Genomic DNA, 27,405 nt, shown 5'->3' with positions numbered 1-27,405 from the left:
ATCATGACCTGAGCCAAAGGCAGAGAAGCTTAACGACTGAGCCACCCAGGTGCCCCAGAGGACAGGACTTGAGTGTGATGGACTTTGGGGAGAAAGGGGTACAGCCCGGAGGGATCTGGCCTAGTGACTGGATGTCCAGTGGGGCTTTCCCAAAGATGGGAAAGTAGAGGAGGCAAGAGGCTCGACTCAGGGTGTGAGGAGGTGCGAAAATCTCCCACATCAGACAACCCGCCAGGTCACTGGGTCTTTGAAAAAAAAGAAGGCCCAGGACAAGGATTGCCTGTGAAAACCCTAGAGCATCTGAGTTGCATCATTGGAGAAAACAGTTAATGGCTTGTTCTTTGGCATTTATTTCAAAATTGCAGCAAAAGGAAAAAAAAAAAAAAATCAACAGCAGCACCGGGAGATCCGGTCTGAGAACGGAGAGATGCGAAGTCGAGTTGGGTCGGGTCAAAGTGTATCCTTGACCCCACAACACGGAGCAGCGGGGAGCCCAAATCCCCCAAGATCTGAGAGGCGGGGCTGGGGCCTAGACGCCTGGGTCTGACCCTTATGGCTTTGGGAGTGTCAAGACCATGTGGGGGCGCCAGAGACCCAGGCGTCCCGGCAGCCTCCGGCCTTTTATTTCATATTGCACTTCAGGTGAGTCATTGGTAGGGAGGGGAGGACCTGTGGAGGACTAGATGCCGCGGAGGTGGGGGTGGATCCGGGAAGAGGTAGGGCTAAGTCTCTAGCGTCACACTGGCAGCATCCAGTCATGGGCTCCTGCTCCGTACTGAGGGACAACAGAAGCGAGGTGTCAGAGGAAAGTCACACTGCAATTTCCAGAAAGCCCGGCGGCGTCCCAGGCTAAATGGTTGCGGATGTGCGCCCCGGGACCTCATGGGAAATGTAGTCCACTTCCCGCAAGCGGTAGGGAAGGGGAACCGTGGCCGAGTGGGCGCAGAGGCTTAAGGGAGATGGAGTTCTGCAAAGAGTTACTGGAAGGCCTGAAAGGCTTTCGGTGGAAAAGGAGTCGTTTTCGGCTGAGATGTCCCGGAGAGTGAGGAGAGGTGTTGTTCTAAGTCCCGATGCGCAGGACATTAGAGAACCTCACAGGAAAGGCAGTTCTAGGTCGAATGGCAGGAAAGGAGTCCACAGGTTCTCATGAAAGATACCTCGGCCGAGATGTATGGAAACACCTCCGGAGGCTTATGAGAGGTAATACTCCTGGGCCACAGAGGGGCACGAGGGTCCAGGGACTTGCGGAAGGAAATTTCTCAGGCCAAAGGGAAAGCCCAGGGCTCTACCGGCTCCCCGCGGAGCTTCCGGCCCGAACTCCCACGGGTCCCTGGGAAGGGGTCCCCACCGCAAGGAAACCCATGAGCCACAGGGGCGGAGGGAAGGGGATTTCTCGAGTCACCATTTAGAGGTTCCCAGGAAAGGAAGAGTGACTCGGTCTGGGGCCCAGAGGCCCACGGCAGGGGCCTATTGGCTCTTAGGACTGCGGGGCAGGAGGGCTCCCAGTCCAAAGGCTCCTGGGACGGCAACTTCCCGGGGAGCAAACCCATCCAGCCCACGTCCTAGCCGGTGCATCTCACCTGGATCGCCTTCAGCTCCTTCAGGAAGCGGAGGATAAGCTCAGGCCCGTTTTCCATGGTGGGAATGTGCAAATGCTGGAGAAGACCATGCCGTGAGGACCGGGAAACCCCTCTTCTTCCCTCCCGTTTCCGAAGGCAGCCCCACCTCACCTTGCCTTGGTACAAGATTTGGTTCACAGGGCAGACCTGGCAAGCGGTGCCAGAGCCAAAGACTTCCCGGACCCGCCTCTCCTCCAGCGCCCGAGACAACTCCTTCATGGTGATCTTCCGCTCTGCCACCCGGAACTCACCCTGCCGGGCGATTCCCGTGAGCCCAGGACCAGCCCCCACCGCAGAGCCCTGCCTTGTCCTCCCAGGGCACGGGGACAAAGACACCCGAGGAGACAGACACCCAGAGAGAAGCAGGAGTAGAGACGTGCTGATGGGGTGTCACAGCCCCCTCTGGAGCCTCCTGAAGTTCTGCGCCCGCCCCCCGCCCCGCCCCCGGCAGTAGCCCATCATTCCAGCCAAGGACACGGCGCCCTCACCCAGGTCCTAGCCAGGTCCAGCAGACTCTGTCTGACGACTCCGGGCAAGATGACACCGTCCAGTGGGGGGGTCACCAGTTCCAGCACTGGGGCAAGTTCAAGGGCTGGAGGGTTACCTCATGCCCTCGGGCACACCCGCCCATCTTCTTAGAGACCACCCAAACCCACCCCCCACCCCACCCCCGATCCCCCACAGCCGGCTAGGAGTTATGATAGACCCACTTCCGGGGGGGGGAGGGGGATGTCACGGAAGGGCTCACCCCCATCCTCGTGGGTCCAGTAGATGAAGATGTTCATGGTGCCCACCTCGGTGAGCTGGTGGTCAGGCCCATAGAGCCAGAGCACCTGTTCACAGCCCCTCTTTTTCGCCTCCTGCTGCACCAACACGGTGGGCCCGTAATTCCTGGCAGAGAGCAGCGTGATTGACCAGGAACGGCTCCTCCCTCAGACTCACTTGAGGGCTCACTCCCCATCACAGTGAGCAGTGCCCCAGCCATTTCCATCACAGCGCCCGCCCGGGGCTCTGGGTACTGGGGCGCCCTCTAGCCTGGGAGCCCCTGGAAGGCAGGGCCCACACCTGATTCATCTGTGTCCCCAGCTTTGCTGGGCACAGGGTCTGGCCCTGGGAGCCTCACAAGGGAGGTGTGTGGAAAGGACCCGTATGAATCTCCCAGCTGGGGCCACACTTGGTATCCCCTACACACCGTCACTCCACCTCCTGCCTGGATCACCTGGGGGGGTACCCTCCCTGCCCTGCTGAGCCAAGGTTCCTGGCTTTCCACAGGAAGCCCCCACAGAGCATGGTGGTCACTGGAGGACCAGGGAACTAGGAGAGCTGCGTGTTGGGGTTGGGAGGGCGGGGTGCTGGCCGAGCCTCCATGCTCAGGGGAGACACCGATGAGCTAAGAATAAACTTCATTTCTGAAGGCTTCCCGGGTGACCAATCAGGGTTTCTCCACTGACTTTTATGCTCCCCCGGCCAAATTCTGAGCCAATGTGTCCATAGCACTTAGTACAGCCTCCCCTGGCACCCCCACCACAGTGCCAACAGCATCCCATTCCCAAGGGCAAGCAGAGCTGTCCCCAGCCACGTGAAACAAGACAGGAAGGGCAACTGACATCCAAAGACACAGATCCAGGGGCGCCTGGGTGGCTCAGTGGGTTAAAGCCTCTGCCTTAGGCTCAGGTCATGATCCCAGGGTCCTGAGATTGAGCAGGGAGCCTGCTTCCCTTCCTCTCTCTGCCTATCTGTGATCTCTGGCTGTCAAATAAATAAAATCTTAAAAAAAAAAAAAAAAAAAAAGACACAGATCCACACCTGAAGCACGACAGCCAGTGTCTCGGATGTCTAGCATCCCGGACAAGTAGGGGGATATGGAGGGTTGGGGGAGGGACTGCTTCAGGGACTACTTACCCCCCCAGCTTGTAGTCACCCACCCCACCTGTCCAGGCCCGGATGAAGGTTGGGTCGGCCAGGAGGGAGACAGGATCCACGGCGTCTCCGGGGAAGTATGCGCCCACGGGGCAGAGTATGACAAACAGGAGCGCTTGCGAGGAGCGGGTGACGCCGAGGGAGGGCTGCGGTGGGCGGAAGGTGGCATCAGGGACCCAGGAGTCCAGGCCCCCAAACCCAACCCCCTCTCGCCCCCCAAGTCAGGGAGTCCAGCCCACCTCGTTTCCAATGAGCACAGGCCGGATGTAGAGGCTGGTATCCTTGCCCTCAGGGACCCAGTCCTTGTCCACTTCCACCAGCCGGCGGATACACTCGAGCAACTCGACCTTATCAAAACCCTGGATAGGATTCCCACGAGTCAGCCCCCTCCCCCACCCTTACCCCCCCACCTCCCCCAACCTGCTTCCCTGGGGCCAGCCAGGGCCCCTCACCGGCAGGCAGAGGCGCAGGGCCGAGCGCAGCATCCGGTCCATGTTGAGCCAGGGGCGGAAGAGGCGCACGCGCTTGTCGCTGCCTTTGAACGCCTTCATGCCCTCGAAGAGCTGCGGGGACGGGCGGGTGGGGGACGGAGCTCAAACCCCACCTCAGGGAACCCCTGAGCCACATGGAGAGATCCCGAAACAGCGTCTGATACGCAAAGACTGAGACACAGATGCAGAGACAGACTGGAAGAGAGATCACCCGCTGAGCTCAGAGAGAAAGAGGAGAAGGCAGAGACAGAGAGGGACAGAGAGAGACCAGAAGACAGGAGACACACTCCCAGAGATGCAGAGGGATCACCCTGCTTAAATCCCTTCCGTGTTACTGGTCCGATTTCTCCGGAACAGCGAGCGATGGCATGCAAGTTCTGTTTTTTGTTTTTGTTTTTTTCCTTTTAAATACTTTTATTTATTTATTTATTTAAAAAATTTTATTTATTTATTTGACAGACAGAAATCACAAGTAGGCAGAGAGGCAGGCAGAGGGGCGGGGGGAGCAGGCTTCCCGCTGAGCAGAAAGCCTGTGCCAGGGTCTTGATCCCAGGACTCTGACTCCGAAGGCAGAGGCTTTAACCCACTGAGCCACCCAGGTACCCCTGCAAATTCTGTTTTTAAAGAATCTGGGGCATCTGGGTGACTCAGCCAGTTAGGCGTCTGCCTTCAACTCAGGTCATGATCCCAGGGTCCTGGGAAAAAGCCCTACCTCTGGCTCCTTGCTCAATGGGGAGCCTGCTTCTCTCTCTGCCTGCGGCTCCCCCTGCTTGTGCTCTCTTTCTTGCTGACAAATAAATAAAAATCTTTAAAATAAAAAAAAAATTAAAGATTCCTTGCATTCTTGAGAAGCACTGAAGTTGCTATGAGTGAAATACAGAAAAGTCCAGGGTTTGCTTCAAAATCTTAAAGAAAGGTGGGGCACGAAGATGGGAGTCCAGATGGGGACCTGCAGGTGCTCGCTGATGAAGCAGGGTGGTGGTGGGGGGCTTATATATCATTCTATTTTTATGTTTGAAATTTCCCATAATAAAAACTTTAAAAAAAATTTTTAAAGTCCTCTCTACAGCCTTTGTGGGGTTCCAACTGATGACTCCCGAGATCAAGAGTCACATTTTCCACTGCCTGAGGCAGCCAGGTGCCCCAAAACATTTGTAAAGGTAAAAACAACAACAACAACAATTAAAAAATCCCACGAAGTTGATCTGCACCCCCAGCCTGTTGTTGACCTTGGCTTTGGAGGCCTCACAGGATCTGGTCCCTCTTATCTCAGCCTCCTGAGCTGACACTGCAAACCGGTTATAAGGGCTGAAACATGTTCATCCAAATTCTTGTCAGCACGGAAGCTGCCTCAGGAAGACTCTGCTTCTAGCCATAGCTTTGAGTTGTCACCTGAATGCCTCCTAGATATCTTCCCTCAAAGGCCCCTCAGCCAGTTCGGCAAAGCCGATCTCCAGAGGAGTCCCCACAGGGGGACAGCCCCATGGCCTAGCTGGTCACCTTGCCCACACCTCTGGGCGCCATGCTTGGCCCTCCATTCCCTGATCTTGTCCAGCCTGCCAGACCCTTCCTTCTGTCCCTCCCCCGGCTCTGGCTCCAGCTCTCCCCTCCAACCCATCCTCCCATCAGCCTAAGGGGGGTCACTACAGCCAGAGCTGACCTGCTCCATGCTTCATCAGAGCCCTCCATGGCTCCCAGCGCCCTAAAGGGGGCTGCCCTCCTGACAAGGTGCCAGCCCTCCGCCCCTCTGAGGTCCCTGATGACATCCTCAGCCTCCCCTATCGGGTTCAACCCAATTCCCGGAAACACCGGGCTCTCCTTTGTACTGTGTCTTTTTTTTTTTTTTTTTTTTTTAAAGATTTTATTTATTTATTTGACAGAGAGAAATCACAAGTAGATGGAGAGGCAGGTAGAGAGAGAGGAAGGGAAGCAGGCTCCCTGCTGAGCAGAGAGCCCGATGCGGGACTCGATCCCAGGACCCTGAGATCATGACCTGAGCCGAAGGCAGCGGCTTAACCCACTGAGCCACCCAGGCGCCCTGTACTGTGTCTTTGTACTGGTGGCTCCCTGTCCCACTGACACCCTATGCTTTCTTTGCTGAAAGAGACCCTACCACCTTTCAAGTTAGAGGTGGGATTGGTGCCTGCTCTGGCTCCCACAATGCCTCAGCAGCCTCCCTCAGGGCACAACTGCCTGGGGCTATAACCCGAACATGGGGTTTTCGAGGGGAAGAACTGGGTCTGCTCTTCTTGGGGACCCCGGCATCCCAATGCAAGGGGCCTGGAACACAAGAGACCTCAGGGAACATATCTTGAGCAAGAAGAAACACACGAAGTGCGCACGCCCAGGAAAAAATAGACTCAGCGAGAGACACAGCAAGGAGGAAGAGATGCAGAGAGACGGGGAGGGAGGCTGGGGCCATGCCTGCATCGAGTAGTGGAGGCCAGAGCAGGCGGGGTGCAGCATGAGGTTCTGGAAGGGCTGGATACGGGGCTGGCCCCAGCCCTTCTCCTCCTTCCATTCTACCACCAGCATGTGGTCAGTGAATATCTTCCCAAACACCAGGGGCTTGCTGGGGTCAGGCTTCTGGTGAGGCTCCTGCGTCATTTCCAGCTGCAGGTCTGCAGCCTGAGAAAAGACGGGGACCCAAGCATCCTGAAATCCGGTCGCAACTTCAAATTGAAAAACTACAACTCCCATGAACCTCTGGGGCTAAGAGCCAAAGACGAAAAAGACCTGTAGCCCCAGAGGTTTCTGGGACATACCCTATCTCATCTCTCCCACAGCCTTACAGCAGACTAGTAGGACCCCATTGCCAAACACCTTCACCTTTGGACCCTGGACCCTTTTGGAGATGCCCAAAATTCAGCTGCCCACCCCTTCCTCAAACCTAAGAGTCCTGAACCCCCACCCCCTCCCCCACTCAGGCCCAGCAGTCCTGGCCCCAGTCCCATCTTGAGATCCAAAAGTACATTCCCCTCCATTCACCTTGAAGTTAGATGAGGCATATCTTCTGGGGCCACACAGAAGCCAAGAGGCAGGGAGGAGTTTTCGGGCCCAAATCTGGGGATGGGGACAAAAGTAAGAAAAGCAGTGAGGCCAGGAAAGGTAGAGAAAGCAGGGGACCCTGGTGCACCTGCACTTTGCCACCATACACTTGGGAGGCCCATCTGCCCTGGTCTGTCCAAGGCCCAGTGCATTCTAGATGGACCATGTGTTCCTGGACAAGTCCACTCCCCTTTCTCTTTGTGGGAGAAAGTCTGAAGGAGGCCAAGCCCCCTCCCTGTCCTCACAAGGACAATCCCCAGCAAGGGCTGAATCAGCTCCCATTGCCTCCCAGCCAGGGCAAAGTCAAACACAGGCACCTCCCACCCCTGGGAACTTTGGCCCCAGCCCTGAGATCAGCTCAGACAGAAGACAGCGAGGCACAGTGCACAGGTAAGTGAAGGCCTACCCCGGGGACCCAAATCCTGATAAGAATTAGAAAAGTGAGGAATGTAGAGGCCATATTTCCCCTGAACCCAGAAGCTGGGCCCCTGTCCCCCTCTTCCCTCAGACCTAGGAGTCCAGACCTCTGACCTCATCCTCCCTCAGACCCAGGAACCCAGGCCCCAGCCCTTCTTTCCTAAGACTCAGGAGATCAGTCCCCGGTCCCACCTTTCTCAGACCCAGGAGTCCAGGCCCCCAGCCCCCTCGTCCCTCAGACCCTGCTGTCCAGACCTCTGGCCTCTTCCTCCCTCAGACCCAGGAGTCCAGGCCCCGAGCCCTTCTTCCCTCAGACCCAGATCATCAGTCCCCAGTCCCTCCTCTCTCAGACCCAGGAGTCCAGGCCCCCACCCCTTCTGTCTCAGATCCAGGAGTCCAAGTCCTTATTCTTTCAGGATATTAGACCAACTGGGCTCAAATTACCTAAGCTCCCAGCCCCATACCTTGGACACCAGTGACTCCCAATTCCCTTCAGATCCCAGGGCTGAGAGGCAGCCCCATGGACCTGGGGTGTGATCCTAGTCATTAACAAAGACCCTGCTCAGAAACATCTGTGGCCTGCCTGAGACAAACAAGGGAGAGCCAGTCTGTCTGTCCATGAGAGTGGCCTCTCCCCAGTATTCTTTGACCTCACAACACCTCTTTCCCAGCCCGGCAGGAAAGCAGCTGGGTCCTGAGGCTGGTGCAGACAGAACAGCCGAGCCATTTCCTGCCCTGTGAGCTGGGCAAGCAGACACCAGTCAGTGAGAACCAACATGAATGGCAGCGGTCACCGGTCAGTAGGTGAGTCATGGGCCGATGCGTCTGTGGAGCGTGAAGTCTGAGGTGTGGTTCCCCATAGTGCAGGGCCCAAGGGCTTCTGGGCGGATGAGAGTGTGGGTCCGCGGCATGGCCTCTAGGTGGCGCCGTGTAGCACACACAACTCTGGCAGTGAGACCCAGAGCACAGAGAAAGGATAGACACCCAGGGCAGACAGCCAGTATCTGGGCAGGAGAGCAACGCTCAGGAAAAGCCAGAATGGGGGAAAAGAAAAAGGGGCGGGGGGAGAGAAAAGCAAGAATGAGAAAACAAATAGACATAGAAATAGAAAACACAACCGAGGCGGGTGCGTAGCTGGCTCAGTTGGAAGAGCAGGTGAGTCTTGATCTCAGGGTCCTGAGTTCGAGCCCCGGGTTGGGTGGAGGGATTACTTAAAAATAAAATTTAAAAAAAAAAAAAAAAAAAAAAGGAAACAAAACTGAGAACAGAAATCAAGAACACAAGATGCCAAAGCAGATATGATCATAAAGAGAAACTGATACAAGAGACAGATTAGGAGACAAACTCAGGTTAAGTCAAGTCTGGAGAAATCTAGACAAATGCCAAGGGTGAGATACAGAGAGGCTGAGGGAGGAGAAAGTAAATAGACAAAGACCAGCCTTCAGGCGAGAGCACAAAGTGAAAGGAGACCCAGAGAAAGGAGGAAAGACAAAGAGACAGAGCGATGCCAACACCTGGAAAGAAACTAACTCAGGGATGCTTAGAGACAGAGTATATCCAAGAGATAGAGAAGGGAGAGGCAGAAAAACACACCCACGGGGCAGAGAGAAAGAGCCAGGCAGTGCCCATGTTGACAATCAGCAATGGCCACCACGCACTTGGGAGGTCCCCCTGGCCATCAAGACCCTCTTGCCCTGGAAGAAGCTGACTTTATCCTTCCAGGACATTTCTGTGGGGGTGGTGGGGGGGGGGGGGAGTCTCACCTCAGCTCAGGGAAGGGGCTCTACCATCTGACACCCCATGCCATGGGATTGGGTCCAGGGGATGGTAAACGGGCTACTGGGACAAAGAGTGTGAAAAGATTGGGCGGAATTAAAAAAAAAAAAAAAAAGGCTGAATTAAAAAACAAGGAAGGGGAGAGGGAGGGGGACAGGCACAAAGTAGGGCTCTGCAACGTGATGGAACCTCCTGGGGTCTCATTACAGCCTAGGACTGTCCCCAGCACAATCCAGGGGTGTCCTCTCAACAGGGATGTGACCATCAGAGCCCAGCACTGTCTTTGCATAGCTCAGCACTGCCCTTCATGCTTCAGGACTGTGCCCCCATCACAGCCCAGGAAGGGTCCCCCTGGTAATGCAGTGCTATCCTTTGTCTCATCCGGGGAATGTCCCTATTACAGCTCCAAACAGTCCCAGTCAAAGCCCCAAACTGTCCTCATCATGGCCCAGGACCGATCCCATCACAAGTAGATCTGTCCCATGATAACCCAGGACTCTCCCATCGCAGACCAAGACTGCCTCACAGCAGCTGAAGACTCCACCAAACTGCCAGGGACTCTCCCACCGCCGCCCCGGAGTGGCACCATCAGAGCCCAGATGGTCCCAGGGATAGCCCAGCGTCAGTCACCCCAAAACTCAGAACAGTAACAATGGGCCCTGCTCTCGATCAAGCTGGGGCAGGAGTCCCGGGGCGGGGCAGGAGCGGAACAGGACGCGAACACCCCTTTTCCTAGTGGGATGGTGCCGCCGGGCACGGCTGTACAGATCCCTTCTGCGAGCTGTTAGCGTTTCCTTCCTCGCGGAGAAACTGTGCTGTAAAACCCCACTCTCCGAAACTCTGCGGGTCGACCTCTTCGGGGTCAGAAGGGACCGGGAGGACCCATCTCTGGGACAGCGGGAAGCTGGAACGCTGATGCGCAGCTCTGGAGGAGAGCTTGCAGGGACAGTCCGCATACATCTTAACTTCTTGTTCAAGAGAACCGGGCCGTGGGTCCAACTCCCAGTCCGGACCTGAGATCCGCGCCTTCATCCCACCCCAGAAGTTCGGGGCGTCTTACCCCGGCGCCCCCACAGGCTGGCGGTTACCCCCTCCTTAACCCCCACCCGCCCCAGCCTGTCCCATTACTGAACCCTCTTCCGTGTTTCCCTCGCACCTCCCGCTGGTGGCCCCGTCCCACCAACTACCTCCCTCCACCTCCCTCGCCCTTAAAGCCTCGTGCTCCTCTCCAAAAGACCCCCTCCTTCTCGGCGCTCCGCAGCGGAACCCGAGCGCCGGGGGCGCGAAGCCGGACGGGGCCGGGAGCTAGTGGTCCACCCGGAAGTGGACCTCCCCCGCCTCCCCACCTCCTCTCCCGTTTTCCCGGTCCCGGGCCGCGAACCCACCTGTCCCAGTGCGGCTGCGGCCATGGTCGGTGCGGCGGGTAACTGTGCCCGCCCGGGGCGCGGCCCGGGAGAAAGACGTTCCGGCCCCGCCCCGCTCACGCCCCCTCCCGCTTGGAGGGCTGCTTGCCCTACGCGGCAGGCGGGTCAGGCCGCCCCAATTATAGGGCGCGGATGGGGTGCTGGGTCCTGCCAGAGGGCGCATGCGCTGGAATCAGCGGGGCTAGGGGAGTAGGTGGACATGCACCCTCCTCTCAACTCCCACCCAGATTCTGTCCCCGCCACACGATCGCTGTGCAAGACAGTGCATGAAGTTTTTTTGTTTGTTTGTTTTAAATGCATTTTAATAGGTACTGTCACGGAACCCTAACGAGGATAAGCAGCCTGAGATAAGAGCTAAAAGACCAAGAACTGGAAAGTCTGCGTGTCTCCATCCCTTGGTGATAAGGCAGAGAGTGCTTTGCTGTAAGTGTTGTGGCGGGCGCATATAGCATGCGAATGAAAAGGAAAGGGACCCTGGAAGAAGGCCTCTGAAAAGGGTGGCACATAGGGATGGATGAAGGGGTCGCAGTCAGCCCCCCAGTTGGAATATAGTTTTTCCTTCCAAGGAGAAAATGTATGCGTATTCTTTATAACTTTTTAAGAGATCCAACACACATGGGGCAGCTGGGTGCCTCAGTCCGTTAGGCGTCAGACTCTTAGTTTCCACTCATGTCATGATCTCAAGGTCCTGAGATCGAGTCCCACACAGCGCAGAGTCAGCTTGTGATTCTCTGCTTTTCCCTCTCCTCCCCCCTCTGCCTCTCTTCCACGCTCACATATTCATTCTCTCTAGAATGAATAAATACCTGAAATAAATAGGGATGCCTGGGTGGCTCAATCGGTTAAGGCTCCCGCTTTTGATTTCAGCTCAGGTCATGCTATCGGGATCAAAAGATAGAGGCCAGGCCGTCGCTGGCTCTTTGCTCAGCGCAGAATCCGCTTGTCTCTCTCCCTCTCCCTCCCCACCATAAGTAAATAAATATCATTTTTAGAAAAGATACAACACACATGGTTCCAGTCCCATCAGTGAGACCAGAAAAATTTTAACCCACCAACGCATGAGTGAGCCTCTAAGGACAGCCCCTAGAGCCCCTAGGGTAGGATTAGCTGGTTATGCCCCCTTGTGAGTGTCTCCCCAGTGACAGAACCCCCAGGGGCAGAGTTGCTAATTACAGCTCATCAGGATCCTTCTAATCCCTAGCAATTCAAACCTGCATCAGTGCCCCCTATACCGAACTCCTCGGTCACTGTGGCCCCAAAACCTCCTGAGGTCAGGATTCCCCCAACTCCTGCATCCGGATTACAAGAACCAAAATCTTGTTCCTGTTGGGTCCTCAAACTCCGATTCCTGGGCCACTGTGCCTGCATAATTCTACTCTGGGATATTCTGCCCCGAATTCTGTCCCCGGGTCACTGTCACCCAGCCCTAACACCCCACAGGCCTCGGCAAATTGCCAGCCTTCCCGCACAAAGTCTCACCAAGTTTGGTTTCCTATGCCCCAGTCTCCCTCTCGCACAACCAGGCCTGGAGCCCGAGGGGGCGTGGTAGCCACGACCGCACCCACCCCCGCCGCAGCCAATCAGCGGTTGCCGCACACCCTCTGAAACGGCCAATCCGCAGCAGTCATACGGCCCCACCCCCACCCCCCCACTGGGGAGATTCAACCCAAACTGGGCCCCGCGCCCCCGAGGGAATCCAGGGTACGTTCCTTCCCTAACTGGGGAGTCCACGCCCCATGTTTCCTCCTCCCACAAACCCAGGAGTCCAGGATCCCAGCCCCTCCTCCCTCTGACCAAAGGACTCTCAACCCTTGCTGCTGCTTCCCACAGAACTTCTGGAACCCGCCACCCTCCTATTCCACAGCCAGCGAGCTCAAAACTCCATTCCCTTAAGGACCTAGAATAACGAGGAGGCCCTTTTGTTTCACCTCCACTATTATCTCCTAATAGGGTTTAATTTTTTCTTCCCTGCGGGCCTTTGTATTAGCTAGGGTAAAGCCGACCGGCAATACCTCCCCAGGAGCCTGCTACAAGGCCTGCCGGGAGTTGTAGTCCCTCAGGTCGAGGCTACGCATGGGAACACCTGGGACTGGGAGCGCAGACGCCGTCCTTGAGTGGCAGAACTCGAGGATGGAAATAATTGTCGTGATACCCTCCTTCTCCTGGCTGCAAACTGGTTTTATGGGAACTCGCGGGGTGGTTTGGCACATTGGTAAGTGGAGTTAATGTCTAGAGTTGGGGTCTGTAGATGGTAGAAGCTGAAATCTGGGATACTGAGTTTGGGGTGGGAGTCCTAATCAGGAAGGCCCGCGTGGAAATTTAGGAAATCAGGAAGGGATGGTGGGGGGCTCCACGGGGGTGCCCGGAATGGCCTTGCGCCCATACCCCAGCTCTGCACCCCCAGTCACAAACAGCTCAATCCCGGTGCAGAAATTGGCTTCCGAGGCCAGGAACACGGCAGCGGCCGCCACGTCGGCTGGCTGGCCCATGCGGCCCAGGGGCTGGGGAGAGACCGGAGGCAAAGGAGAACACGTGAAGCACCTGGCCTGGCTGCCTTGCCCTAAGCCACTCCCAAAGCACCTGGACGGGGCACCCACCCCTACCTGGGCCAGGGTGCCCTCTAGGATTGTGGCGGCAGGGTCAGGCGTGAAGGCTGCCAGCTCCTCCCACAGTGGGGTCCAGATGTTTCCTGGAGAAATGCTGAGGAAGGGAGAAGAGGGGGTCAGGGATGGGTGCCACCAGCGTGGCCTCTCGGGCTCACTTCCAGCCTTCTCTGCCCAGCTAGAGCTGCTCACCAGTTGACCCGGACGCCATATTGACTCTCATCCAGGGCCAAGGCTTTGGTCATGGCTGTTACTGCCCCCTGCAGAAGATGATTTGGAAGCAAAGTTCAGTTCAGGGAAGAGAAGGTTCCTCCTGTTCTCTCCTCCAGCAGCAGGTGTCAAGTTGGGGCATGAGAACAGAGTAGTCATGCCTTGGGGCTGAGGTAACTGGAGGGCCCAGCAGGGAGTGAAGGAAGGGGCAGGGTACCTTCGTGGCCACATAAGGAACCGCCTGGACCTGGCCAATGGCCCCCACCAGACTGGAGATGTTGATAACGTTCCCCCGGCTCTTCCGCAGGTGGGGTAGGGCAAGCTGGGGAGACAGAAGGCAACGTCAGCCACGCGGCCCCTTGGTTCCACCAGCCACACCAAAACACATCCTGATGCTTGCTTGGGTCAATGGCCATTGCCCTGGTATGCTCACTAGCGGATCGCAGTGCCTAGTGGGGACAGCATTCTAGAACTCCAGAGAGGGCCTTCACCGGTTTGCCCCAGGGTCTCCGGGTCTGGTTAAGGAGTCCCTCCATGTCTGGAAGGCATTTTTCTCCATGTCTCCTCTCCTACCTCCCTGCCTCCCCTTTGTGTCCCTCACCCTCTCCCCGACCTCCCTCCCCACCCCAGCCCGGCCTGCCCCCCTTTCTCTAGGTCTCTGTCTCCCCCCTCTAGGTCTTTGTATGTTACTCTAACTCGTGTCCAGATCAAGACAGGAAAATGCAAGATGGCTGTATATTTTGCAAAAATGGGAGGAAGCTCTTTTATCCATAAGGGGAAGATAGTCTCTCTGAACTTTAGGGAGAACTCTGTGGTCAGAACGTAATGTGGGAGACCTTCAGGAAATGCACCCATTTTTACCAGCTTCTCCCCTGCAACTCTCTGGCTCTCCAGAGGTCCCTAAACTAATTCTTCCTCCCTCTCCTCCCTTCCTCTGTCTCTCAGCTCTTTCACTACTCATGACCTTGAATAAATTCAAATCCTATCCTTCCCCTCACTTTCTTTTGACAGCTGAGCTGGCCGGTCAAGACCTGTTCCTGCCACTAAACATTAATGAATACAAGCAGGCTCCCCTGGGGGTTTCCAGAGTGGGAATTGAAATTCCCTCCCTCTCTGGGTCACCCCACCAGCAATTTTAAACTTTCTCTGCTCCCTTCAAAAACAGCCTTCACCTTTTCTGAGGACCATGTCTTCAAACATACCCTGCGTGTCCCAACCTCAGGGCCTTTGCATTTGTGGTTTCCTCCGTCTGGAGTACTTTTGCTCTGATACACATGGGACTCACTCCTAGAGTGACCAGTCACTCATCTGCCCAGCACCGAAGGGTTCCTGGGGACATGGGATATTCAGTTCACTTTCATGGCTCACCTGGGACAATCCTGGGTAAACCGAGTTCCTCAACAATTCCAAATCTCATTCAGATGTCACATTCTCAATGAGGCCAACCCTGACCATCCTATTTATTAATTTAAAGATTTATTTATTTGAGAGAGAGAGAGCGCACAGAGGGAGAAGCAGACTCCCTGCTGAGCGGAGAGTCAGATGCGGGGCTCCATCCCTGCAACCTGAGATCCTGACCTGAGCTGAAGGCAGACACGTTTAACTGACTGAGCCACCCAGGTGCCCCTGAATTTATCTATTATGTGCCTGGCCCTGTTGTCAGCTCTTCACACAGATTAGTTCATTTAATCCTCAGGACAATCCTAGAAGGGATGTCCATAGCTCCTTTTTCCAGGTGAGGAGACTGAACAGGTGACCGAGGCTCTGAGGGTCATGTGACAACTGTCAGAGCCAGTATTTCCACCCACAGTGAGCAGAGACCAAAACCCACAACCACAAAAAGAATTTCTGACAATCTAAGTCTTACGAACTTTAAGATAGGGGCGCCTGGGTGGCTCAGTGGGTTAAAAGCATCTGCTTTCAGCTCGGGTCATGATCCCAGGGTCCTGGGATCGAGCCCCGCATCGGGCTCTCTGCTCAGCAGGAAGCCTGCTTCCTTCTCTCTCTCTCTCTGCCTGCTTGTGATCTGTGTCTGTCAAATAAATAAATAAAATCTTAAAAAAAAAAAAAAAGAACTTTAAGATAATATGAGCACGAGTGCCATCATTATGTGGGCACTAGGGGGGTTGACTCCTCCAACCTCTCCCCGGGGACTGACTCCCTCCCATCGCCCCCCCATTCCTTTCTTTCCTTCCCCTTATTGACCTTGGAACCGTCCTCCCTCAGCCTGGGCCTTGCGCCTCCCCTCCTCCAGGTACTGCCCCTGCCTTTTCTTTCCTTTTTTTCTTTTTTTTTTTTTAATTTTATTTATTTTTTGACAGAGAGAGACACACATTGAGAAAGGGAACAGAAGTAGGGGGAGTGGGAGAGGGAGAAGCAAGGAGCCCGATGCAGGGCTTGATCCCAGGATGCTGGGGTCATGACCTGAGTCGAAGGCAGATGCTTAATGACTGAGCCACCCAGACACCCCTGCCTTTTCTTTCCTAAACCTTCTCCTTGCCCAGCCTTATAACTCCCTCCCCATCCCCACCCTGCAACCGTGAGGTCCCTAAGGACCGCACAGGTTGCATGATATGGGTCATTCGCCACCCTTCTCCTAGCACTGGGCACACAGCTAGCACTGAATAAATATTTGTCCCACACTCCCTGCGGTCCTTTTCTCAACCCTCCCACACACGTTCTTTGGCTCATAGCCCAAACCCCACCTCCAAGGTCACCTAGCACCTCCTCAGAGTAGCCACATCAAGGATGCACTGGAATCTTACTGGCCTGCCCTTCCCTTCTCGCCCTCCCTCCCTTCGGACGCCTGACTGTCCCAGGGAGCCTGCAGCCTTGCTCTGGCCTGACTCCATTTCTCCTAAATGTTGGGGTTCCTGGGTCTGCTTCTCCCTGAGATCTGCCAGGGGAGCCCCTGCTTTGCTGGTTTCCCATCAGTGTATGCTAAGTCTCCCTTAGAACCACCTTCTGGAGCTCCCCTGCCACCTTTGGGTCCCTCCATCTCTGAAGTCTCCAGGACAAAACTCACTCCGTTGTCTCCTCCTAGAATCTGCCTTTCTTCCTGATTTCCAGCCTCAGACCTGGGGTCTACTCACATCCAGCTTATCAAGCCAGAGAGGTGAGAGCCTTCTGGAGCCTCCCTCTCCCTAAGTTCTCAAATGATCCCTCATCAAGCCCTGGCCATTGTGCCTTCTAAGGATCTAAGGACCTCCAGAATCTCTACAATTGTCTCCCCCTCATTCATTCAACAAACATTAACGGAACACCTCGTATGTGCCAGGTACTGTGGTACATCAACAGGGATACCACAGGAAACAAGACCAAAACTTCTGTCCTCACAGAGCCCAAGATCTGGGGAGGAAGCAGCAATAAACAAATAAAAGAGTATAATGGAATGTGCTAGAGTGTGGTCAGGGAAAGTAGAGCAAGATGAGGGGAATGGGAGTGTTGGGCTGGGTGCAGCTGCAAACCCAGATATGAACTGTGGGGAGGTCTTGAAGAAGCCTGGACCTGGGCCAGGCAGAAGGAAAAGCATGTACAAAGCCTTGAGGCAGGACAGAGCTGGTGCGCTTGGCACAAGGTCACAGTGGTGGGAGGAGAGATCAGAGGAGGAACCAGGGCCAGACGATATGAGGCTGTGAAGGCCACCTCTTTTTACTTGCACAAATGCCAGTCTCCTAATACTGGTTTTCCCACTGCCACACTCTGTCTTCTGATTTGTTCTGCAGACAAGAGCCAGAGTGATTTTTTTTTTTTAAAGTAATCTCTACCCCTGACATGGGGCTCGAACTCATGACCCTGGGATCAAGAATCGGGTGCCCTACTGACTGAGACAGCCAGGCGTGCCCCTTGAGTGATCTCTTAATATTAATGATCTGTTAGCATTTTTTTTATTAAAGCTTTTTAAGATTTTATTTATTTGACACAGAGAGAGAGAGATTACAAGGAGGCAGAGAGGCAGGCAGAGAGAGAGGCGGAAGCAGGCTCCCTGCCCAGCAGAGAGCCCGATGCAGGGCTCGATGCCAGGACCCCGAGATCATGACCTGAGCCGAAGGCAGAGGATTAACCCACTGAGCCACCCAGGCGCCCCTCTGTTAGCATTTTTTAAAAGATTTTATTTATTTATTTATTTTGAAAGAAAGAGAGCAAAAGAGAGAGGGTATGCATGCATGTGTGGGGGAACTCCACACCTAGTGCGGAGCCCAGCAGGGGCTTCGACCTCATGACTGTGAGATCATGACCGGAGCCAAACCAAGAGTCAGAAGCTCAACCAACTGAGCAACCCAGGCGCCCCACAATCTGTTAGTATTGATGGCATCACATCGCTTCCTTGCTCAAATACCTTCCAAGGCTCCCTATTGCACTTGAGAGGAAGACCAGACACTTCAGCATGGCCCTCGGGTCCCCATATGATCTGCTCCCCCAACGTCTTCCTCACCCCTTGGCTTGCAGGACTCAGCCTCTCCACAGTGCCCAGCTTTCTGTGGCCTCTGTGGCTCTCGAAGGCCAGGCCTTCGCATCAGCTGTTCCCTCTGCTAGGAACACTTAGACCTCAGTTGTAGCCACATCAAGGACCCCTTTGGACTATGGTACGTCTGGATCTCCTCCCCCCTTCTCCCAGCCTGGAGAGCCACCCCCCACCACCTTACCCCACTCTCTAGTCAATGCTATTCATTTTTCACTTACACTGGGAAGGCCACCCTGAAATTACTTAAAAATAAAATTTGGGCGCCTGGGTACTCAGTCAGTTGCGCATCTGCCTTGGGCTCAGGTCATGATCCCGGGGTCCTGGGATGGTGTGCTGCATCAGGCTCCCTTTCCCCCTGCTCCCTCTCTCTCCTAAATAAATAAATAAAATCTTTTTTAAAAAAAGAATTCTAATAATCTGAATAAGAACTCTGGATTACCCAAGACCACGGTGTCAATGTTAATCTTACTGTGACTGCATGAGAGAATGTTCTTGTTTTTAGGAAATACTCCCCAGATTTGGGGGGGGTGAATGGACATCAGACACCTTAGGAGACATGAATGGACGCCTGCAATTTACCGTCAAACCAAGAGGCAGAAAAATAAAGCAAACAGAGTACAATATGAGCAACGAGGAGTCTGGGTATACAGGCGTTCTCCGTACTATTCTGACAAGATTATATGAGTCTTAAACTATGTCAATAACTATAAGTAAACATTTAAATTATTGGTAGTATTTGTGAAGTTCCTACTGATGAAATTATAGGATGTCTCGGTAGGAGGTGGCAGAAGGCAATGGATAAAACAATTTAATAAAACGCTTCTAATTGCTAAGCTAGAGGCGTGGATGGGAGATGAGCCTCTTTTATTCTTTTTTTTTTTTTTTTTTTTTTAGAGATTTTATTTATTTAACAGACAGAAATCAGAGGTAGGCAGAGAGGCAGGCAGAGAGAGAGGAGGAAGCAGGCTCCCTGCTGAGCAGAGAGCCCGATGTGGGGCTCGATCCCAGGACCCTGGGATCACGACCTGAGCCAAAGGCAGAGGCTTTAACCCACTGAGCCACCCAGGCGCCCCAAGCCTCTCTTATTCTTAAAACACATCTGGGTGATTACAATCCCCAGGACGTTTGCACAGTCTTTTTTTTGGTAAATGAAACACTCTTTGGCCTAGTTCTCCACTTCCCTTCCTCCCACTCAGGATTCAGCTTAAAGCTCACCTTTTCCCTTCTACTTCTGCCAAGTTTCATCTGCCCCATGTATATTTCTGTGAGCTTGACCTGAGTGGGGTAGATTACTGGAAACAGAATGGGGCAAAGTTCACGACAAGCCATAAGAATGTGCAGATAGTAAACTGTGCCAGGCATGTTCTAAGGGCTTTATGGGTATTTTATCCTCACACAATTCTCAGGAACAACCCAGTGAATGAGATGCCATGATAAGCTTCATTTCTCACAGGAGAAAACCGAGGTGTATCAAATAAATAAACAAAATCTTTAAAAAAATTTTTTTTTGAATTCCCATGTCTTTTTTATTTTTTTAATTTTTTAAAAAAGATTTTATTTATTTATTTGACAGAGAGAGATCACAAGGACACAGAGAGAGAGGGGGAAGCAGGCTCCCCGCTGAGCAGAGAGCCTGATACAGGGCTTAATCCAGGACCCTGAGATCATGATCTAAGCCGAAGGCAGAGGCTTAACCCACTGAGCCACCCAGGTGCCCCTCGTATGTCTTTTTTAAATAAAGATTTTATTTATTTGACAGAAAGAGACATAGCGAGAGAAGGAACACAAACAGGGGGGTGGGAGAGGGAGAAGCAGCCTTCTAGCCAACCAGGGAACCCAATATGGGGTTCGATCCCAGCCTGGGATCATGACCTGAGCTGAAGGCAGAGGCTTAATGACTGACGACCCAGGCGCCCTAACAAATAAAATCTTTTAAGAAAAATAAAAAATAAATACTGGGCACTGAAAGATTATATAATAATTACGTATATAATATTTAATTAGATATATACCCTCTTTGTGGGCTGTGGTATATGTCTTACCATATACAGGTGAACACAAGTGAGGGCTAGGAGTGAGCGTTCATGGGTTGAACAAGGGCACCCAAATGCCCAGAAACATTTCACCTGGAACTCTGGTGTGACCTCAAAAACAGTGCCTGAGGGCCGCCTGGGTGGCTCAGAGGATTAAAGCCTCTGCCTTTGGCTCAGGTCATGATCTCTGGGTCCTAGGATCGAGCCCCGCATCGGGCTCTCTGCTGGGTGGGGAGCCTGCTTCCCCCTCTCTCTCTGCCTGCCTCTCTGCCTACTTGTGATCTGTCAAATAAATAAATAAAATCTTAAAACAAAACAAAACAAAACAGTGCCTGAGCTTCCTCACACTGGTGACCACCTTCCACCCAGGCCCGCCCACTCCTGGGGCTCCTCCCTTCTCTGTCTACAATGTCTTTTCCGATCTACCCTAGCTTCAGGCTGGTGAACCCCCAACTGATGACTCCAGGCATCTCCCCACACCCCAGACCCAAGAATCGCAAGGGGACGTGGGCTAAGCACCCCACCCCCACCCAAAGGGTGTCCCGGTGGCAATGGATGGCAACTCAGTTCCATGGTCAGTTGCTGGCAGTAGGGGCGGGAGACCAATAAACCAAAACCTCCACTCTGTTCTTTCTCGAGTCCACTCCCCCACGTCTAGTCTACAAGGAAATCCCAACGATTCTACCTTCAAAATGGATCGGGAACCAGAACGCTTCCCTACCAATCCACAGCCACTGGCCTGGTTGGATTCAAATCACCTCCTGCCTGGACCACTCTGGGGCCACTGCCTCCGCCCTCACCCCCACCTGTTCCAAAGGCAGCCTTCAGCCGAGGTAGGGCTCTGAATCCCACTAATGGCCACTCACTCCGTGGGCTTTAGGTTCAAGTGCCAAAGTACTGTGTGGTGGATAAAGCCAGATAGGCTCTAGGCCCTTTCGTCATCATTATGCTCTCACCTTCTCCCCTCTCTCCCTTGCCCTGCTTCAGTCGTGCTGGCCTCTCGCTGTTCCTCCTCCGCTTGGAGCAATCCCACCCCAGGGCCTTTGCACAGGCTGTTCTCTGCTGGATCACTCAGGCTCACCCATATCCTTGACTCAAGGATACCTACACCTAACTCAGTCAGTTAAGTGGCTGCCTTTGGCTCAGGTCATGACCCCAGAGTCCTGGGAATGAGCCCCACATTGGACCCCCCTGCTCAGCGAGGAGCCTGGTTCTCCCTCTCCCTCTGCCTGCTGCTCTGCCTACTTGTGCTCTCTCAAATAAATAAATAAATAAAACCCTTTTAAAAAAATGATAAAAATAAAAATAAAATACTCCAGCAAAAAAGAAAGAAAAAGAACAGGAAAGGAAAGCAAAGTAAAGCAGGAAAACAGTAAGAGGTCCATGGGAAGAATGACAGAATGTTGCTAACGGTTGCTGGGTGATAGGTGTGTGGAATTCAGTCCACAATCTCTCTGCTTTGGGGTATGCTTGCAAAATGTCAAAATAAGGGGCACCTGGGTGACTCAGTGGGTTAAGTGTCTACCTTTGGCTCAGGTCATGATCTCAGGATCCTGGGATCAAAGCCCCTCATCGGGCTCTCTGCTCAACGGGGAGCCTGCTTCCTCCTCTCTCACTTTCTGCCTGCCTCTCTGCCTACTTGTGGTCTCTGTCTGTCAAATAAATAAATAAAATCTTTTAAAAAAATGTCAAAATAAAAAGTTTCGTAGGGGCGCCTTGATGGCTGAGTTGGTTCAGTGTTCCACTCAGTCTCATCTCAGGCAGGTCAGGGTTGTGAGTTCAAGCCTCACACTGGGCTCCACACGGAGCAAGGAGCCCACTTTAAAAAAAAAAAAAAAAAGAAAGAAAGAAAAGGGGGCGCCTGGGTGGCTCAGTGGGTTAAGCGTCTGCCTTCGGCTCTGGTCGTGATCTTGGGGTCCTGGGATTGAGTCCCACCTCGGGCTCCCTGTTCAGTGGGAAGCCTGCTCCCCCCTCCCCCTCTGCCTGTCTCTCTGCCTACTTGTGATCACTCTCTCTCTCTCTGTCAAATAAATAAATAAAATCTTAAAAAAAAAAAAAGTTTTCTAAAAGAGTCTTTACACTTACCCATCACCCTTCTGGCCAGCATTTATCACTCCCTGACATTATATTCTATTTACTTGCTCACTGCCTGTCCCCCACTACCAGTCTGTTGGCTGCTCAGGAACAAGGATGTTTGTCCTCTGCTGGGTGCACACGGCGGGTACTTAGCAAATAATTGTTGAATGAATTAAAATGTGCTCTGATGAAAATAAACAAGCTGTTACAGAGAACAGATATGCACGTGCATGCACACTGGTGCTAGAGAAGCAAGTATGCTTGGGAAGGAGAGGCCCTTAAGCAGGAGACCTTTATGGGATTCAGAGGGCAAGATGGGGGAGGTAAAAAAGCTCTTCGTTCTTCAGAGCTCTTCACAGGGTGGCAAAGCTGTTAATGCCTATCACGGACCCCCTGCCCCAACACTTCGCCCCTGTTCCTAATATCCCCCAACACTACCAGCATAGCACTCTGGAATGTTCTGGAAGGTTCCTAAGGGGACTGGGCCAAGTAGCCACACAATTAAGCTTTGGCTGGATGTAGGGATTTGCCCCCACCTACTTGCTGCAAAGAACAGAGTGCTTTTGGAGTCAGGTCAAACCAAGGCAGAGGAAAACTTCTGCTCCGAGAAAAAATGCATCTGAGAATCTCACCATCAGGAGGCCCCCTGGCCTGGCAGCCAGGGCTGCGATCCTCACCTTGGTCAAGGTGTATGTCCCCAGCAGGTTCAGCTCCAGCAGCTGCCTGAAGCCCTGGGCAGAGGTCTCCTCGGGCCACTGCGGAGGTGGGTCTGAGGGTGGGGGACAGAGAGGTGGAGAGAATGAGGGAGTGACACAGAGAACAGGGAAGAAATAGAGATATGGCAAGGAAGGGGCACCAGCGGAGGACAGGGGACAGACAAGAGGGTCAGGGATCCTGAAAAGGAAGGGAGGTTGCATAACAGTGAATTAAAAAGCCGCCTCCAGCCAGAGGGCCTGGGTTCCGATATGAGCCCCTGCCACTTCCTGGCTGTGTGACTCTGGGCAAGTCACTTTGCCTCTCTGTGCCTCAGCCTCTCTATCTACAGAAGGAGGATGACACTTTGCTCTCAGGCTTAGAAGTTTCCCAAATCTGGGGTCCCCTGAGTGACCCAGTGGGTACAGCACTTGATCCTAGGTCTTGATCTCAGAGTTGTGAGTTCAAGCCCTATGTTGGGCATGGAGTCTACTTTAAAAAAAAAAAAAAGGAAATTTCCCAAGTCAGCACACCTGGCTGTATGGGTCAGTGGAACAAGTGGCTCTTGACCTCGGGGTTATAAGTTCAAGCCCCCACGTTGGATGTAGAGATTACTTAAAAATAAAATCTTATACTCTATGTTGGCTAACTGAATTTAAATTAAAAAGATAAAAAATAAAGTCTTAAAAGGATTTTCTTTTCATGAGTCCATATGTGTGCCTGACACTTAGTCCCATAACGTATTTGTAAAATAAATAGGAGGAATTGGGGGGAGGGGTTAGGGTTAGAGAGACAGAAAAATCAATGTTCAGAAGAAAAGGATCTGGGAAGATAGAAGACAAGGGGAGGAAGAAAACAAGACGGCGGCCAGAAAGTTGAGGGAATCTTGGATTGTTCTTTCCCAGGGACCCAGAGCTTGTGTCCTGGCTTGCTCAGGGAGCTGTTCAAACATCTTCAGAGAATCCGCCCTGGATCCTCTGTTGAAAACAGCCCCTGCCATTTTCTAGACCCTAATCTTTTTATTTATTTATTTATTTATTTATTTATTTGGTTTTTGGAAGTAAGCTCTATGCCCAACGTGGGGCTCAAAATCACAACCCCGAGTTCAAGAGTCGCAGCCTCCCCTGACTGAGCCAGCCAGGCAGGCTGACTTTGTTTTTATTCATAGCCTTTATCACCACCGGACATACTCGTATATACAGCCAATCCTGTTATTCAAGGCATTACGCTCTATAAAATTCCAATGACAATGAATGAGTGATCATTCATCCACTGCTCCCAAGGGAAATAGGACCTATTATGTAATAAGATGTAAATATTATGGACCAAACGTGTCCCCCGCACCCCCCAAATTCATATACTGAAATCCTAACCTTCGATGTGATGGCACTTGGAGGGGAGGTCTACAGGGGGATTTTCAAGTCCCAAGGATGGACCCCCTTAGAAAACAAACCCAAGAGATCCCCTTGTCCTTTCTACCCTGTGAGGATACAGCAAGAAGCAGGCCCTCCCCAGACACGAATCTGCTGACCTCTCCTCTTCCCAGCCTCCAAAGCTGTGAGAGATCGACCTTTGTTGTTTAAGCCCTCCCCATCTGTGGCACTTCTGTTCTAGAACCCCTAAGACACTATATATATGTCTGTATGTAGACACCGTATATACATAAACTTAATAGATATTTGCAAATCAGATTAGAGCCTTAAATCCTCAAAACAACTCCTACCAGGACACTCTATTTATTTATTTTGCAAACAAGGAAACAAGGATCAGAAGTGTTAAGCCATTAGCTGGAGGCTACCAGAGTTGGGATGCTAAATCATCCAGAGGACCCCAGGGCAGGTCCATCCTCTGAAACTAGCAGGCAGGGGTAGGCCTGGTCTGGGAACAGGTGCTTCGGGCAACTAGGCCTTTTCTCACCACTCCCCATGCAAATCTGCAAATCCCTGGGAAGCAGTGAGGACTGAGGCTAGTGTTACAAAAAAAAAAAAATTTTGTGTGTGTGAGTTGGTGATTTCATGAATACAGAAACCACAAATGGGGAAACATAACTGTATCCTTTCTTGCCTATTTCCTTCCTCGAGTGTGTGAATCCCAAGAAAGCAAGAATGTTTTTGTCTGTTTCATTCACTGCCTACTCCGCCATCCCCAGGAAAGTACTTGGGACATAGTAAGCGCTCAGTAAATATCTCTTGAATGTACACAGAGAGAAAGGATGGACTAGTATTCACCATCTTTTTCACCTTTACAGCAATTTAAAGAGGAAAATGCAGCCCAGAGAGGTTGAGCCACTTGCTTAAAGTTGCCCAGCCAATAAGCAGGGGGAGGGTAATAGAAGAGGGTGTCTCTTTGATCACCGCTTTGCTGTATGACCTCAGTATGAACAGTTCACCTCTCTGAGCCCTGGTATACCAGCAGGAGAGATTCTTAGGAAGGGTAGTCATTAACCTGATGGCATTCTCCCTTCCAAGTCACCACACTAAGACCCATAAACTTTCATGCATAAGGATAACTTCATAGTCATCAGCAACGAGAAGGGCCATCCATGTCACTGCATGGATAAGCTAATTGAGACCACAAGATTTCTGGAAGCTGTTTGCCCAAGATGGTTCTGGTAATTACGAGGCTGAGTAGTTCACCTCATTCAATGCTCACAACAACTCTGCAATGATGATGATCGTTACCACCATTCCCATTCTAGAAATATAGGAACTGAAGCATGGAGAGGAGAGGGCACGGGTCTGGAGGCACCCGGCAGGGACGGAACAGAGCCAGGACGTAAGCCCAGGAGCTGGGGAATCCCAAAGCTATACTGTCCCATCCAAAGGGAGAGAGAAGGGGATGGGGAAGATGAAGGGGAAACTGAGATGGGGGGAGGAAGAGATGGGAAGCCGGGTTAACAGCAGCGGAGAATGGCCTGTGGGCCTCACAACTCACGGTAGCCAGCGTTGTTGACCACACAATCCAAGCGGCCAAAACGGCGGACGGTCTCAGAAATGAGGGTCTGGGGACAAAGATGTCTTGTAAGTGAGCAGTGCCGGGCACCCAGCCTGGACTCCCAAAAGCAAGGTGGGGAGCGGGAAGCTGGATCACAGCTGAGAGGGGACTCCCCCAAATCACCAAGCATGGCAGGAGAAGAGGAGACAGGAAGCCAGGGCTGCCAGAGACCAGAGGGCGGGTTATATTCACACAGCAGAGAGCTCAGCGGGGTGGGGGACAGAGGGCACATATCAGAGAGACATTGACTGAAGGGAAGGGTTAGACACCCAGAGGCAGGAGAGGAAAACTCTTCCGGAAGGAGGTCCACTGTGAGGAGTTTTTTTGTCGAAGACTCTGTGACAGGCATGACAAAAACCCTGAAGTAGGGAGAGATAAAGAAGAACTTTCCCAGGAGACCCAGAACCTGGCCAGCAGGCAAAGCTTGGAAATGAGGCTGAGCCTAAACCTTTGGGATGAGACAGGGATGAAAACAGCTCACCCTCACATCTTCCTCCCGAGTCACATCACAGAGGAGAAAGACAGTTCCAGCAAGCTCCTGCTCCAGGGCCCGGCCCCCTGACTCTGCAGGGAGGAAAGGGCTGGAGGCCTGGATGCCTGGGTCTGAGGGAGGAGGGGGCTGGGGGCCAGGACTCTTGGGTCTGAGGGAAGAGGGGCTAGGGGTTTGGACTCCTGGGTCTGAGGAAGGAGGGGGCTGGGGGTCAGGACTGAGGGACACTCACCATCTTTGTCACAGAATACTACTTGGGCTCCGCTCTGCACTGAGAATGGAAGAAAAGATTAGCACCCCCTGCACAGACTCTGGCAAAGGCCTCTGCTGCCCTCTTGTGGCCACCTGGAATGGGGGCCCATCTTCCCGAACGTTCCCCTCGTGACCCTAAAGTCTCATGATGATCCTCTAGAGCAAAGGGCAGAAAACTTGACACATATTCTCCCTGGCCACTCCAGGTGCCTGCTGGGGTTCCTGAGCCCCCCATCCTTGGTTCCAGAATAAACCCCAAACCCGCAAGCGCCATTCCCCAACCACCCACCTTGTAGGTATAATAACTGAGACCCAGAGAAAGGGAATAACCATTTCTGGAGACCCGCCAAAAGCTCAGGCCCCAGGGTTATACTGCGTACCCCTTCATTAGCATCTCAAATTGGGTTTTAATAAGAACGTTGGCTCCAGCACTGAAGATCCCACGCCCACTAGTTCCCAGGGTCCCTCGTCTGCTAGGCTTCACTATTCCTGAGCAGCCAGACCCCTACTCACCGAAGGCTCTCACGATCCCGGCTCCGATGCCGCGCCCGCCCCCTGTCACAACCACCACCTTCCCGGCATAACGCGTTCCCGTTGCCATTCTGCTTCTGTCTGTCTTTCCTGTCGCTCTTCTGTGCTTCTTCCCACCTCCAAAGTCGGGTGAGGCCGTGGAGCAGAACCATTAAATAGGGGCTGGTCCACGAAGCCCGGCCCTTGGTGGGGGCGTTGCCAGGAAGGCCCCAAGCCTGGCAGCTTGGCCCCGGCCCCCTCCGCCCTCAGACCCAGGAGTCCGGCTCCGCCCCCATCCCCTCCTTCCTCAAAGTCAGGATTTACGGCGTCCAGCCCCCTCCTCCCTCAGACCCAGGAATCCAGGCCCCAGCTCTCCAGGTCAGA

At 53.2% G+C, this 27,405-nt stretch overlaps 2 protein-coding genes and 1 long non-coding RNA gene across 6 annotated transcripts; 1 reads left to right on the top strand and 2 right to left on the bottom strand.

Moving 5' to 3' along the window:
- Nucleotides 1–330: 330 nt before the first annotated feature.
- BCAT2 (branched chain amino acid transaminase 2) lies at nucleotides 331–10,810 on the bottom strand. Its single transcript, XM_059151371.1, has 11 exons — nucleotides 10,657–10,810; nucleotides 7,019–7,093; nucleotides 6,455–6,658; nucleotides 3,992–4,102; nucleotides 3,779–3,898; nucleotides 3,522–3,685; nucleotides 2,368–2,510; nucleotides 2,108–2,193; nucleotides 1,731–1,871; nucleotides 1,581–1,655; nucleotides 331–775 (listed from the first exon to the last, which is right to left on the bottom strand). The coding sequence occupies exons 1-11, from the start codon at nucleotides 10,678–10,680 to the stop codon at nucleotides 737–739; spliced, it is 1,182 nt and encodes a 393-aa protein (XP_059007354.1). The 5' UTR covers nucleotides 10,681–10,810; the 3' UTR covers nucleotides 331–736.
- On the top strand, nucleotides 7,370–18,705 carry LOC131817777 (uncharacterized). Of its 2 annotated transcripts, XR_009348575.1 has the most exons (5): nucleotides 7,370–7,468; nucleotides 8,167–8,299; nucleotides 11,004–11,118; nucleotides 17,958–18,094; nucleotides 18,476–18,705. It is a non-coding gene; the product is annotated as an uncharacterized LOC131817777 (long non-coding RNA). The 2 variants fall into 2 exon arrangements; XR_009348574.1 differs by lacking the exon at nucleotides 17,958–18,094.
- On the bottom strand, nucleotides 12,853–27,310 carry HSD17B14 (hydroxysteroid 17-beta dehydrogenase 14). Of its 3 annotated transcripts, none has more exons than XM_059151373.1 (9): nucleotides 27,025–27,308; nucleotides 26,492–26,530; nucleotides 26,251–26,372; nucleotides 25,710–25,776; nucleotides 22,760–22,851; nucleotides 13,726–13,830; nucleotides 13,491–13,558; nucleotides 13,299–13,395; nucleotides 12,853–13,196 (listed from the first exon to the last, which is right to left on the bottom strand). In XM_059151373.1, exons 1-9 carry the CDS (start codon nucleotides 27,110–27,112, stop codon nucleotides 13,023–13,025), a joined length of 852 nt encoding a protein of 283 aa, XP_059007356.1. In that variant the 5' UTR covers nucleotides 27,113–27,308; the 3' UTR covers nucleotides 12,853–13,022. The 3 variants fall into 3 exon arrangements, with proteins under 3 accessions (XP_059007356.1, XP_059007358.1, XP_059007359.1); XM_059151375.1 differs by having other exon boundaries at nucleotides 26,251–26,333; nucleotides 27,025–27,299; XM_059151376.1 differs by lacking the exons at nucleotides 25,710–25,776; nucleotides 26,251–26,372 and having other exon boundaries at nucleotides 27,025–27,310.
- Nucleotides 27,311–27,405: the final 95 nt, after the last annotated feature.

This window comes from Mustela lutreola, chromosome 16 (assembly GCF_030435805.1).
Source record: "Mustela lutreola isolate mMusLut2 chromosome 16, mMusLut2.pri, whole genome shotgun sequence".
Lineage (NCBI taxonomy): Eukaryota > Metazoa > Chordata > Mammalia > Carnivora > Mustelidae > Mustela > Mustela lutreola.
The sequence above is the reverse complement of the archived record's forward strand: the minus strand, read 5'-3'. Positions and strand labels throughout refer to the sequence as shown.

Coding starts and splice junctions, on each gene's coding strand:
- BCAT2 (XM_059151371.1), bottom strand. CDS start 10,680: ATGGCCGCAGCCGCACTGGGACAG. Junction 2,511..3,521: donor GGTGACTACAAGCTGGGGGG/GTAAGTAGTCCC, acceptor GCTCTCTGCCAG/GAATTACGGGCCCACCGTGT. Junction 2,194..2,367: donor CTGGACCCACGAGGATGGGG/GTGAGCCCTTCC, acceptor AACTTGCCCCAG/TGCTGGAACTGGTGACCCCC.
- HSD17B14 (XM_059151373.1), bottom strand. CDS start 27,112: ATGGCAACGGGAACGCGTTATGCCGGGAAGGTGGTGGTTGTGACAGGG. Junction 26,531..27,024: donor CGGGATCGTGAGAGCCTTCG/GTGAGTAGGGGT, acceptor TTCCATTCTCAG/TGCAGAGCGGAGCCCAAGTA. Junction 25,777..26,250: donor CTCGGGAGGAAGATGTGAGG/GTGAGCTGTTTT, acceptor CTTTGTCCCCAG/ACCCTCATTTCTGAGACCGT.